General features: G+C 43.4%; 6 protein-coding genes across 6 annotated transcripts; 4 read left to right on the top strand and 2 right to left on the bottom strand.

The window, feature by feature from the left end:
* Positions 1 to 448: 448 nt before the first annotated feature.
* Positions 449 to 4,276, top strand: C7M61_003898 (RSC chromatin remodeling complex ATPase subunit; the record flags this gene model as incomplete). The annotated part of the gene is made up of 1 exon (XM_024859230.1): positions 449 to 4,276. The coding sequence occupies one exon, from the start codon at positions 449 to 451 to the stop codon at positions 4,274 to 4,276; it is 3,828 nt and encodes a 1,275-aa protein (XP_024712532.1).
* A 645-nt stretch (positions 4,277 to 4,921) lies between these two features.
* On the top strand, positions 4,922 to 9,875 carry CCP1 (cytochrome-c peroxidase; the record flags this gene model as incomplete). Its single annotated transcript, XM_024859229.1, has 4 exons — positions 4,922 to 5,994; positions 6,498 to 7,048; positions 7,633 to 8,313; positions 9,196 to 9,875. 4 exons carry the CDS (start codon positions 4,922 to 4,924, stop codon positions 9,873 to 9,875), a joined length of 2,985 nt encoding a protein of 994 aa, XP_024712531.1.
* A 42-nt stretch (positions 9,876 to 9,917) lies between these two features.
* APL2 (Apl2p) lies at positions 9,918 to 12,149 on the bottom strand (the record flags this gene model as incomplete). The annotated part of the gene is made up of 1 exon (XM_024859228.1): positions 9,918 to 12,149. The coding sequence occupies one exon, from the start codon at positions 12,147 to 12,149 to the stop codon at positions 9,918 to 9,920; it is 2,232 nt and encodes a 743-aa protein (XP_024712530.1).
* A 1,303-nt stretch (positions 12,150 to 13,452) lies between these two features.
* Positions 13,453 to 13,794, top strand: C7M61_003895 (uncharacterized protein; the record flags this gene model as incomplete). The annotated part of the gene is made up of 1 exon (XM_024859227.1): positions 13,453 to 13,794. The coding sequence occupies one exon, from the start codon at positions 13,453 to 13,455 to the stop codon at positions 13,792 to 13,794; it is 342 nt and encodes a 113-aa protein (XP_024712529.1).
* A 63-nt stretch (positions 13,795 to 13,857) lies between these two features.
* C7M61_003894 (Ran GTPase-binding protein) lies at positions 13,858 to 14,403 on the bottom strand (the record flags this gene model as incomplete). The annotated part of the gene is made up of 1 exon (XM_024859226.1): positions 13,858 to 14,403. The coding sequence occupies one exon, from the start codon at positions 14,401 to 14,403 to the stop codon at positions 13,858 to 13,860; it is 546 nt and encodes a 181-aa protein (XP_024712528.1).
* A 500-nt stretch (positions 14,404 to 14,903) lies between these two features.
* HOC1 (alpha-1,6-mannosyltransferase) lies at positions 14,904 to 16,091 on the top strand (the record flags this gene model as incomplete). Its single annotated transcript, XM_024859225.1, has 1 exon — positions 14,904 to 16,091. One exon carries the CDS (start codon positions 14,904 to 14,906, stop codon positions 16,089 to 16,091), a length of 1,188 nt encoding a protein of 395 aa, XP_024712527.1.
* Positions 16,092 to 16,205: the final 114 nt, after the last annotated feature.

Here is a 16,205-nt window from a genome sequence, read left to right as displayed (position 1 = left end):
GCTTTTTGATAGAATTGGAGAATTGCTTTCAAGAAAGATTTTTAATTGCTGATCGCAAAGGACAGACCGAACAACATGATCCTCGCTAGATTCACATCCATCGGTCGAAGCGATCCATAAGATTCTTCATCATGAGACAGGCCTGTTAGGTACTGATCAATACATTTTTTTTTATTTTTCGCTTAAAAATTGTTGTTAGCAGATACATTAGCCATGTACCATTCACCGGATTAAATCGTGCTCCATTCCTGTATGCGCGAAGTTTCCATGGACAACAAAAAAACTAAATAAAAAACCCTCACCAACTACCGCTCCTTCAACGTTCACGCACCCAGAACGAAACTTGGATTTTCCGGAGCAGCCTTTGACTGAGAGCCACTGGCACACTTTTGAAAGTTCACACCACCAAACGTCGTATTCATATATACTGCGAATTCATCGAACCGTCATGAGCAGCGTGCAATTCGAGAAACGTGAGGATCACTTCACTTCAAATGGTAATGCCCACGACGAGAGTGACGTGATTAACGGGTCTCGCAGCGAAGGAGGCTATGAATTCAATATCGAAGCTCCTTCATCTACTCAGGAGCTTAATGATTTGGTGTCTCGCTACCAGCAACTTCTCCAGTTCTCCAGAGACGCTTTCGAAAAGCATCAGGCGTACCAGAAAATTGCCGATCAGCTGCAACTGTTTGCAGACGAAAGTGACGTTGAAAGCTTTGTCGACCCTTACGAAAAGGAAATGAGGAAAATCGAGACCTGTCTCCTGAAGATAAGTGCCCACTACGAAAGTTTTGTCGAAGAGGAGGGTACATTAGAAGATGATATTCTTCGCTCCCTTGAAGAGACCAGTCCGACAGAGAAAATTGATTCAAATTTATTATCCAAGCAGCTTGCGAGTCTTCAATTGCTTCTGAGAAACTTAGACTTGCCGACGCCACTTCAAGTTTCTCTAGATGACACGGCCGATGACACTTCCGATGATACGCTGATTTTAAAACCTTTAATTCAAGGAAAAATCCAGGCTGTTTTCGAGAGGCAACAGGAATCAGATGCTAGTTTCTTGTCAACCTTAAGGTCGCTCGGCTTAGCCCAGTTCCCAACTACTTCCTCTAGTGCTCCCATTGGTGACTACTACAAGGACCAAGTTATTGGGCATAAGATATCCACTCGGTTACATGACTTAGAAAATCTTCCAGGAAACCTCGGAACCATCGATATACAAAGTGGTACGAATTCTGAGACGCTGAACAAGCTTAAAATAAGAGCATTAATCGAGTTGAAAGCCCTTCTGGTAATGGCGATTCAAAAGAGATTGAAAAATGCCATATTCAGGAAGATTTCTTTGACCGCACATTACGATTCCCCTGATCTCAAGAATAACTCATTGATATTGCAGGGGCGAAGAGGCTTTTACATCAGGGAAAAAATGAGCCAGCCTAACCCAGAGCTTTTGGCGCTGCAGTTAGAGAACAAATTTAAGCTTGAAGCTGATGCGAAAAAGCATAAACTCCAAGTTGACAAGATAAACAGAATCTTAGAGAACACGAGGATAGCCAATGAGGTCAAACTCAATCGTGTGAATAAAAAGGCAACATTGACGAGATTCATCAACAATTTCCATAATAATACTGAGAAGGATGAATCGAAGAAAATGGAGAAGACTGCGAAGCAGCGTTTGCAAGCCTTGAAGGCTAATGATGAGGAAGCGTACATCAAGCTTCTTGACCAAACTAAAGATCATAGAATTACACACTTGTTGAAGCAAACGAATAGTTTCTTGGACTCGTTGGCGAAGGCAGTTAAGGTCCAGCAAGCGGAACTGGATGAAATCGTGCAGGAAGAAGAGGATACCGTCGATGAATTGAGGGAGAAGATAGACTATTATCAGGTTGCCCACAGAATTAAGGAGGAGGTCAAGGCCCAGCCTTCTATCTTGGTTGGTGGAGAGTTGAAGGAGTACCAATTGAAAGGACTACAGTGGATGGTGTCTTTGTACAATAACAAGTTGAACGGTATTTTGGCCGATGAGATGGGTCTTGGTAAAACTATTCAGTCGATTTCCCTCATCACGTACTTGATCGAGAAAAAGAATGAGGACAAGTTCTTGGTTATTGTCCCCTTGTCTACAATCACAAATTGGACAGTTGAATTTGAAAAATGGGCTCCATCTGTTAAGGTTATTGTGTTCAAGGGCTCACCGCAACAGCGTAAGGAGCTCCTGTTTGATATCAGGATGGGAAATTTCCAAGTGATGTTAACAACCTATGAGTATATCATCAAAGAAAGGCCCATGTTGTCGCGCTTCAGCTACTCCCACATGATTATCGACGAGGGTCATAGGATGAAGAATGCTCAGTCCAAGTTATCGGTCACTCTCAAGCAATATTATCGTACCAAAAACAGACTTATTTTAACAGGTACACCATTGCAAAACAACTTACCCGAGTTGTGGGCATTGCTTAACTTCGTGCTTCCCAAAATTTTTAACTCGGTCAAATCTTTCGACGAGTGGTTCAACACTCCATTTGCTAACACAGGGTCACAAGAAAAGATCGAGCTTACAGAGGAAGAAAGCTTGTTGGTCATCAGAAGATTGCACAAGGTTTTGAGACCATTTTTGTTGAGACGTTTGAAGAAGGACGTCGAGAAAGATCTTCCAGACAAGGTGGAAAAGGTTTTGAAATGTAATCTTTCGGGTTTGCAGCATATCTTATATCAGCAGATGTTGAAGCACAATGCTCTCTTTGTGGGCTCCCAGACAACCGGCACAAATAACAAGTCGGGAATCAAAGGTTTGAATAACAAAATCATGCAATTGAGGAAAATTTGCAATCATCCATTCGTTTTTGAGGAAGTTGAAGATGTTTTGAATACCACGCGCCTCACAAATGACCTTTTATGGCGGACATCGGGTAAATTCGAACTTTTGGACAGGGTTCTTCCCAAGTTCAAGGCCAGTGGCCATAAGGTGTTGATCTTCTTCCAAATGACCTCTGTTATGAATATTTTTGAAGATTTTTTGCGGCTCAAGGATATGCGTTACTTGCGATTGGATGGTGCTACCAAGGCGGAGGATCGTCAGGATATGTTAAAAGCCTTCAACAAGCCTGAATCAGATTATTTCTGCTTCCTTTTGTCGACGAGAGCTGGCGGTTTGGGGTTGAACTTGCAAAGTGCTGATACTGTCATCATTTTCGATACCGATTGGAACCCGCATCAGGATTTGCAAGCTCAAGACAGAGCACACAGAATCGGTCAGAAGAATGAGGTCAGAATCCTTCGGTTGATTTCAAATGATTCCATCGAAGAAGTGATTCTTGAGCGTGCTCATCAGAAGCTAGAAATTGACGGCAAAGTTATCCAAGCCGGTAAATTCGACAATAAGTCCACCGCAGAAGAGCAAGAAGAATTCTTGAAAAGATTGCTTGATGCTGAACAGGGAGATAAAGAAAATGAGGAGAATGACTCCTTAGATGATGACGAGTTGAACGATATTTTAGCGAGAAGCGAGGACGAAAAAATCTTGTTCACACAGATGGACACCGATCGGATGGTGAGGGAGAAGGTCGAGGCACGCCAAGGTGGCTATAGCAGTCGTTTGATTCCGAAGGATGAGCTTCCTCCGGTTTTCACGGAGGATATCTCCCATCACTTCGAAAGAGACACAAAAGAGTTGTCCCGGATGCGTGAAAAGAAGAAGGTGAAATACGATGACGGTTTAACGGAGGAGCAATGGCTCATGGCGATGGATGATGATAATGATACTGTGGAGGATGCAATTCGTCGTAAGGAAGAGAAGCGTGCTAGGAGGAAAAGAAAAGCTGCTAATGGAGAGCTGGAGGAACCAGGTGATTCAGATGATGGTGACGAAGAGTCTGATGGTGAAGTGCAACGGAAGCGAGCCCGCCGGGAAACCACTTCCCCTGTTGACCCCGACGCTGCACAGAATGGGGACGACGGATTGTCTGCTAGATGTCTTAGCGTGCTTGATCACATTCAGGGTATGCAATCCAACAGGGATGGCCACAACCTTGCAGAAATATTCCTTCGTTTACCATCCAAGAAACTTTACGCTGATTATTACAAGGTCATTAAACGCCCTACCGCGATAAGCCAGATTCGAAAGCACATTTCGCAAGAACGTTACGACTGCTTCGAGGCTTTTACTGACGAGCTCAAACTCATGTGCTCTAATGCTAAGACTTATAATGAAGAGGGTTCATGGGTTTACCAAGACGCCGAAGAGATTGAGGAATATGTGAATAGTTTATAGAAAGGATATTTAGTCTTTCAATCGCATTCAAAATTCCTTGTCCAATTGTCTGCCGTATGACATTAAATATGCATATATGTCGACCAATCAAAACCGTTGCGATTACACCTTACCATAAGGTTCATGAGCCTCACGACACTTGCATACTGATTATTGTGGAGAAGATTTCATGTTGACAAGAGATTGCCCACGCCTCATTAGTTCAGAAAGATACGGCAAGTCAAAGCATTATGAAATTACAATTGACTAGTAGGATTGAATGGGTATCCATTAAAAAGACTTTAGGAGACCTTGCTGTATCGCACCACTCCCCCGCAATAGAAGGCCGTGCATCCTTCAATGATTGTAGGACAATCCTGCTCTTTTTGGTTCTCTCTCCACTTTCGTTCCTCGGATCTGGTATGTGAGGGCAGCTTAAAGCCCAGGGTACGGATTTTACGCCCAATTCAGAGTCAATTATAAAGGAGGGGTGGCTATGTGTGCCGTCTTACCTTACGACCGGCCAGATCTGTCATGTACGCAAACGTGATTTTACTCCAGCCAGAATATATAAAGTAAGCCTCTTTCCTCGTGCCCAATGAGCTAGACGGCAAAAAATAGAAAGCTTTCTATCGAATTTCTTCATATTAAACACACAATCCCGTGATGGCGTCTATCGTATTCCGTTCTTCAGCAGGTTCGAAGAACTCATATTCTAAAATTTTGAGTTATGCTGCCGCCGTTGGAGGTGCTGCTGCCGCTACCGCTGGTGCTTTGTATTTACATCAACAGCATTTTGGTGGTAACAACAACAAACCTCCTCAGAAGAGCAATGGCTTGAAGTTCTTTGCAGCTGCTACCCCAGCTAAGTTGGCTCAAGTTTTTGAAGGAAAGACCGAGAAAGACTTCCAGGAAGTGTATAATGCCATTGCCCAAAAGGTTCAAGATGAGGATGATGCAGACGATGGAGCGGGCAGATATGGTTTGTTGTGCCGTTTGGCGTGGCATAGCTCGGGAACCTATGATAAGAAGAAAAACTCAGGCGGCTCTTATAGTGGGTCAATGATTTACTCCCCAGAGTCCACTGACCCCGAGAACGCTGGTTTAGATGCTGGAAGAGACTTCCTTAATGAATTTCACTATCAATTCCCTTGGCTCAGCAGAGGTGACTTGTGGACTCTTGGTGGCGTTGTTGCTGTGCAAGAAGCTGGTGGTCCAAAAATTAAGTGGAGACCTGGAAGAGTTGACTGCTCCAAAGCAGAGAAGGACAAAATCCCCGAAAATGGTAACTTGCCAGATGCTTCTCAGGAACTGGGTGCTTACGTGAGAAAGATTTTTAACCGTTTGGGATTCGATGACAGAGAGATGGTTGCCCTCATTGGAGCTCACGCATTGGGCAAATGTCACACCTATAGATCTGGATTTGATGGTCCTTGGGGTCCCTCTCCAAACATGTTCACCAATGACTTCTTTGTGAGATTGTTGCAAAAGTGGCATATTCGTGAGTGGGATGGCAAGAGACAGTATCAGGACGACGAGACCAATTCTTTCATGATGTTGCCTACTGACATGGTGCTTAAGGAAGACAGCAAATTCCTCAAGTATGTGAAGCTCTATGCCGCTGATCAGGACCTTTTCTTCGCTGACTTCTCGAAGGCCTTCACCAGATTGCTCGAAAATGGTATTGAGTTCGCCAAAGATACTCCTTACTATGAGTTCAAGACTTTAGAAGAACAAGAGTGAAGATGAAGTTCTCTCGATCTACATGTACTAGACTATCTTTAAAGAATCAAACACAATTGTAGATGAATATAAGCGTCCGAAGATGATTGCCTAAAGAGCTAGATAATTTGAACGCGACGCAAGCAGGAAACAGATTTCGATTTCAATATTGTGTCTCAGTCAGCACTGCCGTACGATTCAACATTCATTTTGAATCAAAATGTGTCTCACCAGCTATACTGCCAATTCCATAGACTGAAACCATGTCTACCTAAGGTTGAAGAAATTGGTTTAAGTATTTCAAAATGTAACTCTCATGATGTCTACTTATGTGTGAAGCGGTAGCGAAAAAAAGCCGTCACATTCGCAGCCCTCAGATGCTCACCTGCAAACCCTACCCGCGTAAATTATATACTACGTCCAACAGTTCAGGGTGTGTATATTGTTGTAGTTCCTGTAACTACAAAATTTTTTTCTCAATTTTCAGCTACAACTCACTACTCACATATCAATAGTATAGCATGAAGTTCATTCAGTCTGAGCAGATCTTGGAGATCCCTGAGGGTGTTACTGTCAACATCAAGGCCAGAACCATCAAGGTTACTGGTCCAAGAGGTGAGTTGACCAAGGACTTGAAGCACATCGATGTCACTTTCGAGAAGTTGTCTGACAAGGCTATCAAGATCATTGTTCTTCACGGTGACAGAAAGCACGTCGCTGCTTTGAGAACTGTCAAGTCTTTGATCTCTAACTTGGTGACCGGTGTTACCAAGGGTTACAAGTACAAGATGAGATACGTCTACGCCCATTTCCCTATCAACGTTAACACCGTTGAGATTGACGGTCAGAAGTACGTCGAGATCAGAAACTTCTTGGGTGAGAAGAAGGTCAGACACGTCAAGATCTTTGATGGTGTCACCATGGAGCAGTCTACCACCCAGAAGGATGAGTTGATCATTTCTGGTAACTCTTTGGAGGCTGTTTCCCAGAATGCTGCTGACATCAACCAGATCTGCAGAGTTAGAAACAAGGATATCCGTAAGTTCTTGGATGGTATCTACGTTTCTGAGCGTGGATTGATCGATGACAACTAATTGAAAGATATGCTTTACTGCTCATCGGTTATTGTTAATACACTATCTTCCAAACACTACGGGACAAACTTTTTATAGTTCGAAATACGGCTTTACGGTTTACCCCCTGGTCTCCTGTGAATACATTACAGAGCTCAATATTCAATACAGAGCCACCAATGATTCACTGTAGGAATGAGACTCAGGGCTGTTGTTATAAGTGACGAGGTTTCTTTGGTTTTCTCATCATCTTATTATTTGTCAACGGCTTTGAGTCCTAATTTTCTCTCGTTTTGCTTGTTAACACCTGGTGAAGAAGGGTAGGCGCTCTTCTTGATTAGGCGTTATTGAGCAGAGAGCGAAAGAGCACGTAGCTTTGCACATAGCGATCGTAAATAGTCGTTAGGTGCGCCCGCTAAATTCACATTGTATCACTTATCAAGTAATAACCAGAAATGAAGGTTGCGTTCTTGGGCCCCGAAGGAACGTATACACATGAGGTATGTATGAGATGCTCAGTTATGCTATTGTATCGAATACTAACTAATTAGGCTGTGATTCAACAATTTGGGCATTCCCCAGACTTATCGATATTCCCTCAAAGCTCAATTGGTGATTGTTTCAACACACTCAATGCCGGCAATGTCGACTTCGCTGTTATTCCATTCGAAAACTCTACAAACGGACAAGTGGTCTTTACATATGACCTTCTTAGAGACTGGTTCATTGGCGATAATGAAAAGTCGAGACCAACTTTTCAAGTTGTGGGAGAACAGTTTGTGGCGATACATCACTACTTATTATCCAATGCCACCGAAAAGTCTCAAATAAACACGATCTATTCGCATCCGCAGGTGTGGGGTCAGGTTTCAAAGCTGTTGAAACCATACGCAAAATGTACAAAAGTCGATGTAAGTTCTACTGCTGAGGCTGCCCGAATTGTGAGTCAAGACTCCACAAACACAGTGGCTTGTATCAGTTCCAAAATGTGTGCTCAGCTTACAAACTTACCGATAATAGAGGCTGAAATTGAGGATATCCCAGACAATACAACCAGATTCTTAGTTTTGGGTAACAAGCCTGCTTTTCCACAGCCAAAGCAAGGAATAGCAGAGACGAAAGAGACGATCCCACTTACTGCTATCACGTCGATAATGTTCACGCTCAATCATGATGATCCTGGTGCCTTGATGACAGCTCTTGATTCCTTCAAACAACAGAATATCAACTTGACTTCTATTGCATCAAGACCATCAGGGAAAAGTAAGTGGCAATATGTGTTTTTTGTGGAAGCAGAAGGAAGCATTGATAGCCTTCGTATGAGGGAGGCAGAGGAAGGTCTTCACCGATGTTGTAGTGATGTGGTGATACTTGGATCGTTCGCTCGTTCACAACTCTACAAGGCTGGTCAAGTTAAACATTAAAATATTATTTATTGCAAAAATACCAACAAGTATCTACGAGCCGAACTTCTGGTAAGTCCAGTCCTTGTTATCCAAAGGACACACGGCTCTCAGTTTAAGCCATCTTTGAATACAATGCATATGAAAAGCATGATTACAGACACCCCACGCTGCGATACAGTTATCAGCAGAGTTGTTGATGCTGTTCGGTTGGCATTCGATGCATGGCTCCATAAGATGATTTCGACAAATGGCGCATGTCTCGACAACTATATCCCATGACCAAAAAGCAACAGCAGTCCACTTTTTGACTTCAAATCTCTGCTTCCTTTTAGGCTCTTCGTCCCTCTCATGCTGTGTGCTATGCGAATGATTCCCCTGGTGGTCATGATTGTGGATCTCGCTCAGTTGTTGTTTAGTACCTTCAGGGAGGATTTCGGTCCCGCCGGCTTCCTCCACTAGCGGTTGGCTGTCAACATCGATTCTATCTTCCCCGTTCATTTTTTGAGAGTATGCTTTTGTGATAACGCGAAGCTAGTAACTGTGTTTCCAGTTGACTTAGTAAGTTGATGGTTATGGACTGTACAGAAGTATCGCCTTCTCAGGTACTTGCCTGGCTTTGATCACAACGAACATAGCAGCACTATTTGATTGATTAATATTATCGAGCTGTTTTTGATTACATAAAATAACCCATATACCTTGTTGCTACATTGTGCTTAACACCAGTTCCAGATGTCAGAAGAGCTCATTTCGTCGCTATATCCACTGCCTCCACCCTACTACAAGTATTTCACAGAGTCTAATAGATCAAAATACCAGCAATGGCTCGAACAAGAATCTGACGGAGATGCTATTCCACCTGGTGACCTACGATTCCATCGCCCCCCTTCAGCGCCGACTGGTGAACAGTACCGAGGATACGGAAGTGTGTGGGCATTGGTGAACAAGCTACCTTCTCTCAAGGAGCTGGGGTGGAAGCAATTATACAACGATGAAGACGAAAAAATCACTTCGCAGACTAAAATTGATGAGCTTCACAAGCTCCTAGACTCGTTACTATTGAACTTCTTGGAGCTTGTGGGCTCTGTCTCCAAGGAACCAGCAAAATTCTATGTCAAGATCGAGGACTTGAAGCTTCTTTTGATCAACATGAATCATTTGCTCAATACTTATCGTCCCCACCAAACTCGTGAAAGCTTGATAATGCTTTTGAAAAAGCAGATCGAAAAGAAGAGAAATGACATGAGCGAGATCGATGAAGCAATGGATGGTGTTAAGAAGCGCATAAATCTGCTTGTCTCGTCTGCTGATGAGATATCAACAAGTCTGCCTACCATTGAAGCGGATGAAAAAAGTTCATCAGCCATTACTGAGCAGAATATTGTGAAAACACTACAATCTCTCGTTGATGAATCTTGATACCATGACTATGCTAAGGTGTCGTTACGGATTCCCTTCGCGCTAAAATAGGTCCAAAAGATCAGCGTTTGTACTGGTGTTTTTGGTTTTCTGGGTAGTTCCGCTTCCAAGGTTGCTCGAACCACTTGAATTGAGGTTCAAGTCTCCTATTTTATTGATCCCATCGTCCTCGTGCTGTGAGGACGGGTTTCCAAAAAGGCTCAATATATCGTTTGTGGAACTCTTAACTTGAGATCCATCCGAGTGATTGTTCAAGTCAGTATTATTGGCTGGCACGCTGAACAAATCATTGAGCTCATCTAATAACGAGTTTGCACCCTCAGGGTTAGATGAAGGAGCCTGGTCGTCATCATCAAGGTCAAGCAAATTCTCGTTACGGGCGTTGTTGATGATTTCTTGCTTAGCCTTAGTGGTTAAGTCGGACAAGTCAGATTTTCTTCCCAGCCTTTTGTTTGATTGTTGGTTTTCATGCGTAGCATATGCTTGCGGATCAATAAACGTTGACGCAGGTTTGTGATATACCGATGAAAGCGTAGATAACTCTTGGATCAAAGCATCTAAAACAATAGGGTTGAACGAGGAAATCGTTGTTTTGATGGGTGGAAGTTTGGAAGCAATGATTTGCTGCTGCGCTTCGCTAGATGAAGTGGAAAGAAGACGCCAATAAATGTACGCCTTATCCCTGACGTCTGCGTTCTCACAATCTTTAGTAGCATTTTCAAGAACAGTTTGGAGTAGCTGTGAACAACCCGCAGATGGAAGTACCAAGTTAATTTTTACAACTGATGTCAAGATGTTGAGCTGAAGAAGTGACTCATGCTCAAGGAAGCCGTCGACGAGATCCTGTAACTTGGATTTGAGATTTGTGAAGTATTTTGGATATTCTCCAAGCAACCAAACATAGCCTGCAAGAGCTTGAGGGTCAGTGAGCTCATCTATATGATTTGAGATAACAGGAACAATCAAAGTAATCAAATCATTTTTTCCTGGGTAGCGTCTTAAGATTTGTGTTAAGACTCCAACAGCTTCATTTATCACCAACTCGCCTCCTCTCTGCTCCATCAAGGAAATCAAGAGGTTTGAAGCTTGAATAACGCTCGAGGAAAGCTTGATAGCAACCGCGCCTATTGCCTGAATAGATTTTGCAACAAGAGCTGGTTCGATTTCCATCGCATACTCTTTGAGTTCACTCAAGAGAAGAGCGCTGTTGGAATCGTTTGCCAATCTAATGACAATCTCTAGTTTTTCTAGCTTCAAATATAATGGGTCCGAGTATTTTATGAAAAAGACTCTCACCTCTTTCGTGAGCACTTGAGGATATTTTTCCAAGATAATTCTGATATTCTTCAACCCCACATATTGAGCCTCTGGAATGGACAGGGATACCAAGGAAACCAATGGAGCGGAGAGCTTCCTCAAGAAGCTGGTTTTAGTCGCTTGGTTTGGCAAATTGTCTAAGTGATGAATAACAACTTTTATAGAAGAAAGAACGACTGAGGGGTTAACATGTTGCAATTGCGGGATACACCTTTCGATAATATGAAGGGTTTCCTCTTGGTCATCGGTCGAGTATTCCGCCAAACATCCTAAGATTGTGATTCTACCCCACTCAGTGCATTCGTTCAAACAAGCCATCAATGTTTTTATGAGCTGATGGTCGATCACCAAAACCTCCAATGAACTATCTTTGTTCATATCTCTAATTTCATACAACGCACTCAAAGCATTTGCCACCACCATGGGGTTTGAGTCCATCAAGAGCTTCTTAAGGTCGTCCAAAAATCCAAATTCAACGCACATTTCGGAATTGAGGTCGAAAAGTTTAGCAACACAGATGGCGGCTGTCTTTCGCACATATGGGTTATCATCCAGTAAGGTTCTTCTCAATGGAATTTCCATATAGTCAACCATTTTATCCACACGAATGCAACCCATTGTACGGATAGCAAGAGCCCTCACGAGTGGATTGGTGTCCTCGGTATCTTGAACAAACGTGTTCACAGCCAAGATACATAATTCGGGGTGTGTTTTAGCGTAATTCATCATGTACAAGTAAACAAGCTTCTTTTGCTCGAGGTCATAAGTTGCAATATTCTTGAGGACATCCGGGAAGAGGGATGAAACATCCTTTCCAACCGTCATGGCCTGAATCACGCGCTGGATGGCGTCCTTTCTTTCATGTTTGTATTGTGAAACAAGGCCGGCCTTTAGCTCGAAGGTTTCACCCTTCTTTGGCCCTTTCAAAAAATTCAAGATTTTCTTTTCCAAGGACATGGGTGATCGAACGAAGCCACGGATGCTGTATGGTTGACCTGGTTGTTTGAAGTTTTGAGGCATAGTTGTGCACGTGCGGTGACTCACGTGCGCGTTTTTCAGCTACTCCTACGCCGTGGCTCTAGACACCTCTCCAGCACCAGATATCATTCTGCATGTATGGTTTTGTTCGTCTTTCATTTCACCCTAGCATCAATTCTATTGATCTCACAAATGTTATTAGGTTAGATGCCTTCAAAAGTTTATGCAAGGAAATTGAGAACGGCCAAGAGGTTTAGAGGCGAGTTGACTGGACTGTTAAAGTAAGGAAGTCAACTTATCTCTCTCGTGCAGATTTGTCTTGGAGTCCCCATGGCTGAACCGAGCTTCAGTCGGCACACGAACAAAAGAATTGATAAGATTTGATGCATTGAAAATAGGCTATCAAGGTCTAGGTGCATGCAAGGACTACCAATCGTCGGCAAAACTGGGAACTCGCGCCGTTTATCTCGCCTGATATAGCATGAAGGAGCTTAGGAGCGCAATGTAAATTGCAGAGTGTGGTTGCGCAGCCAGTTAAGCTTTGATGCAGAAAGTGCTATTTTTTTAGAAACTAAGACAAATCTGCTTGAGGGATTAGTATACGGCCGGGGAACCGATAAGCTAATTTGATGGGACGCATGCAATGCTAGCATGAGGACAGAGATCCTGAGTGAAGTACCACACATTCACCGCTGTAAGCAAGCACTAGAAGGCAGAATACTTACACGGTCAACACTTACATCAACCAGCTTATGATAGAACTACGAAGCAATTAGTAATGGCAGCCCAAGAATTCTAGTACAGCAGAGCACACAATGGACGGTGTTGGTGCTTGTGCATCTATGCTGATCGAAAGAGGCAGGAAGTTCTCAACCCCAACGTATCCCCTAAAGGATCCTCGTTCTCGTAAATTCGTTCCGAGAGGCAAGTGACTGTCAGGACAATTGGGGGTGAATGTGTCTTTGACAAACAATGGGTTATGAGAGGTGTAGTTTCGCGGTAAAAGACCATGTTTACTGTGTATTATCCTGTTGCCTGACCCTCCCGAGAGTTTCCACAAACCTCTAACCTGCATGCATTTAGCCGCATAGCTCTGTGCGTCTGGCAAAGTATTTTGCTTTCCGGAGCACCCGAGGAAGACTCTGTTTGTGGCTTGTCTTACCTGATATATATATCCGTAATGTCCCGATTGACCTCTGCTCTCTGACACGCGCTCATAAACCAACTTCCCAACTCCCTCTATCGCTCAGGAACCCCAGACGCTTCAAAAAGCCACTGCATTATGAAGGTTAAGGTTGCAAAAACTAATAACGTGCTTTTCAGGGCCTACAATGCCTACCGCAACTACACCCCAATTCATGTTTTGACGGCAAATGAGACAATAATATTCAATTCTATCGTGTTTGCTCTAGTAGCCGGTCTTCTATACTGGGCAGTGTTTGTCGTTCCCTCATGGCTTGTCTTTCTTGGAGAGAGGGCAATCTACTATCTCACGGGCCAAACAATATCCATCTCGTTGGTCTTCTCGTTTATTGTTAGACAATTATTATTCAGCCCCAAGCAATCAGCTCTACGCTCCAATCTGTCCAACAATATGCCTGCGGACTTTTACCGTAAGAAGTGATGAGAAGTCATCGAATCACTAAGCCCCATTAATGCCTTCACGTCGAATGACAACTAATATAATTCAACTGAATAGATTCCAATCTTGAACTTTGAAAGTAGAAACCCAGTGTTTGAGCTGCTGGAAGCAGCGGCCGAGCTCTCCATCGCCACTAGTCACTTCCAGCAACTGTGCATGAAGCTGCTCTGCTGTGACATCGCCGCACTTCAATGGGATATTGAAGGTGAAAACACAATCACTCTCTGCCTTCTCTAACCTCAATAACGCAATTAGCACAAATAATTTGGTCTCATCTGTCTCCTGCTTGGATGGAGAGGGCTTCACAAGGAAGAAGTGTGCATCAAAGTCCTCTGCGGTCCTGGAACTTTCGAGGGGAGCTAGAAATATTGGAGGTCCGTCGATAATATCCTCTAGATGTATGGCGATAATTTCGGGGAGGCTGTTGGCTTTCACCATCTCCAACAAGTCAATGATGACGGAGCGATCAAGCCCATCTGGTCTTTCTAGTATAAAGACTTCTTGAGTGTCAGGGACTTCCCTAAAATCAGAGACATCAACCGCAACTTCTGGTAAGTCAGAACTTATGGCTCCTCCGTAAAGTTTCGTCATAATTGAAAAGAAGACTGACTATGGTTGGTGTGCTTAGCAGATGGCCTGCACGTGCATTTACACAGGTGACTAAATCTTTTGGTTTTGACCGTTAGTTATTGGAAAAATTTGTAGAGATGTTAGAGGCACGAAGGTTCTCGAAATAGTTCATGAAAATACTTGGTTCTACCTTAAAAACCTTTTTTAAAAATTTTCGACCAAAGCGTTAAGCAGCTCTTATTCTAGTGTTTGGCTTGTATGCCAGAATTCACGATATTGGTGGGTAGCCAGAATTTGCTTCGAAAGACGTAGATCGAGCCAGTGAAATGATATAAATTGTTCAAACTGATCTTATTTTTAGCTCACTTCACTCCCTTTTCCCCTCTACAGACCGAAAGCCCTTTTTGTCAACCCGTTCTGGAGGTTCTTTTTTAAGCTTCGCGCTTGATCCTAACCAAAATACTCTTCTATAACAACTCAACCAAGGTGCTTCTCCCATAACTCTTGCATAAGCCCATAGCATGAAATCCCGAATGACGAACAGGAGACGATTGGGGGTTGCCGCTGTGGCACTCCTAGTTGTGATTGTCGTTGTTACCAACTTTTCGGTGTCGAGACTGAAGAACCTTCGACTTTCTAACATCGACAACCTAGCTGGCATGCTGTCACTCATATCCAATGAAAACAGTAAAAAGCAAGAAGAGTTTTTTAAGAAGCTTGAAAAAATGCAGCAACAGTTGTATCTGAAGCATGAGGAGAGGTTGAGAAACTTGGAGAGCCAAAACGAGTACCTCATTGAGCAGATCAAGCTCATGAGGAGTCCGCCGGACAAGTTCCCACTTCGTGAGAAATTGGCTTTCATAACGCCATACGATCCAAAAACAAAATTCCCTGCGTACATCTGGCAGACGTGGAAGCATGGTCTCAACGACGATAGATTTGATGTTCAATATAGAGAAGGTCAAGCCCAGTGGGCTGTGAAAAACCCAGGCTTTGTTCATGAGCTATTCAATGATGACACCACCTTTGCAACCGTGAAGCATTTGTACCAGCATGCCCCAGAAGTTATTGAGGCTTACAAACTGATGCCTGAGGTAATCTTGAAGATGGACTTCTTCAAATACTTAATCCTTTTCGCTAAAGGTGGTGTGTATGCTGATGTTGACACTGTACCACTACAACCAGTTCCAAATTGGATACCGGATAACGTTTCTCCTACTGAGCTTGGCTTGATCATTTCCGTAGGATCAGACTCCAAACTGGCTAACTGGAGGCTGGACACGGTCCGCAGATTAGAGTTTGGAAACTTTGTTCTTCAGTGCAAGCCGGGCCATCCTATTCTTCGTGAAATAATTGCATCTATCACAGAAAACACCTTGCGTTTGAGGCGTACCCTCAAAGATGGTGAACAACTCGCTTTGGAAGGTCTGTCGAATCAAAAGTCATTGGCTATTCTGAAGTGGACAGGAAGCGGACTCTGGACTGATACAGTTTTGGAATACCTCAATGACTACGTGAAGCTGTCGATCTACCAATCAGTGACATGGAAAGATTTCCATGCCTTGGAAAACCCCAAGTTGGTCAGCGATGTCTTGGTTTTGCCAATGAAATCTTTCGCTTCTACTGTTGAAGTCTCTAAGGATGGCAAGATTGGGGATCCAATCGCTTTCGTGAAGCACTTCCTGGCAAATATTTGGAAGTCTGGATAAATTCAGATTTATGAAAGGCTTGCTAGCATAGTACTATCACACGGGCAAGGGCTAAGCAGATTCTCATGTGATAAGGCTTTTTGATCAGCGAGGGGATTAATGAAAGCCTGGTCC

The sequence above is a fragment of the Candidozyma pseudohaemuli genome (assembly GCF_003013735.1).
Source record: "Candidozyma pseudohaemuli strain B12108 chromosome Unknown scaffold00011, whole genome shotgun sequence".
Lineage (NCBI taxonomy): Eukaryota > Fungi > Ascomycota > Pichiomycetes > Serinales > Metschnikowiaceae > Candidozyma > Candidozyma pseudohaemuli.
Note: the sequence above shows the minus strand (reverse complement) of the source record. Positions and strands in the feature narration are given on the sequence as shown.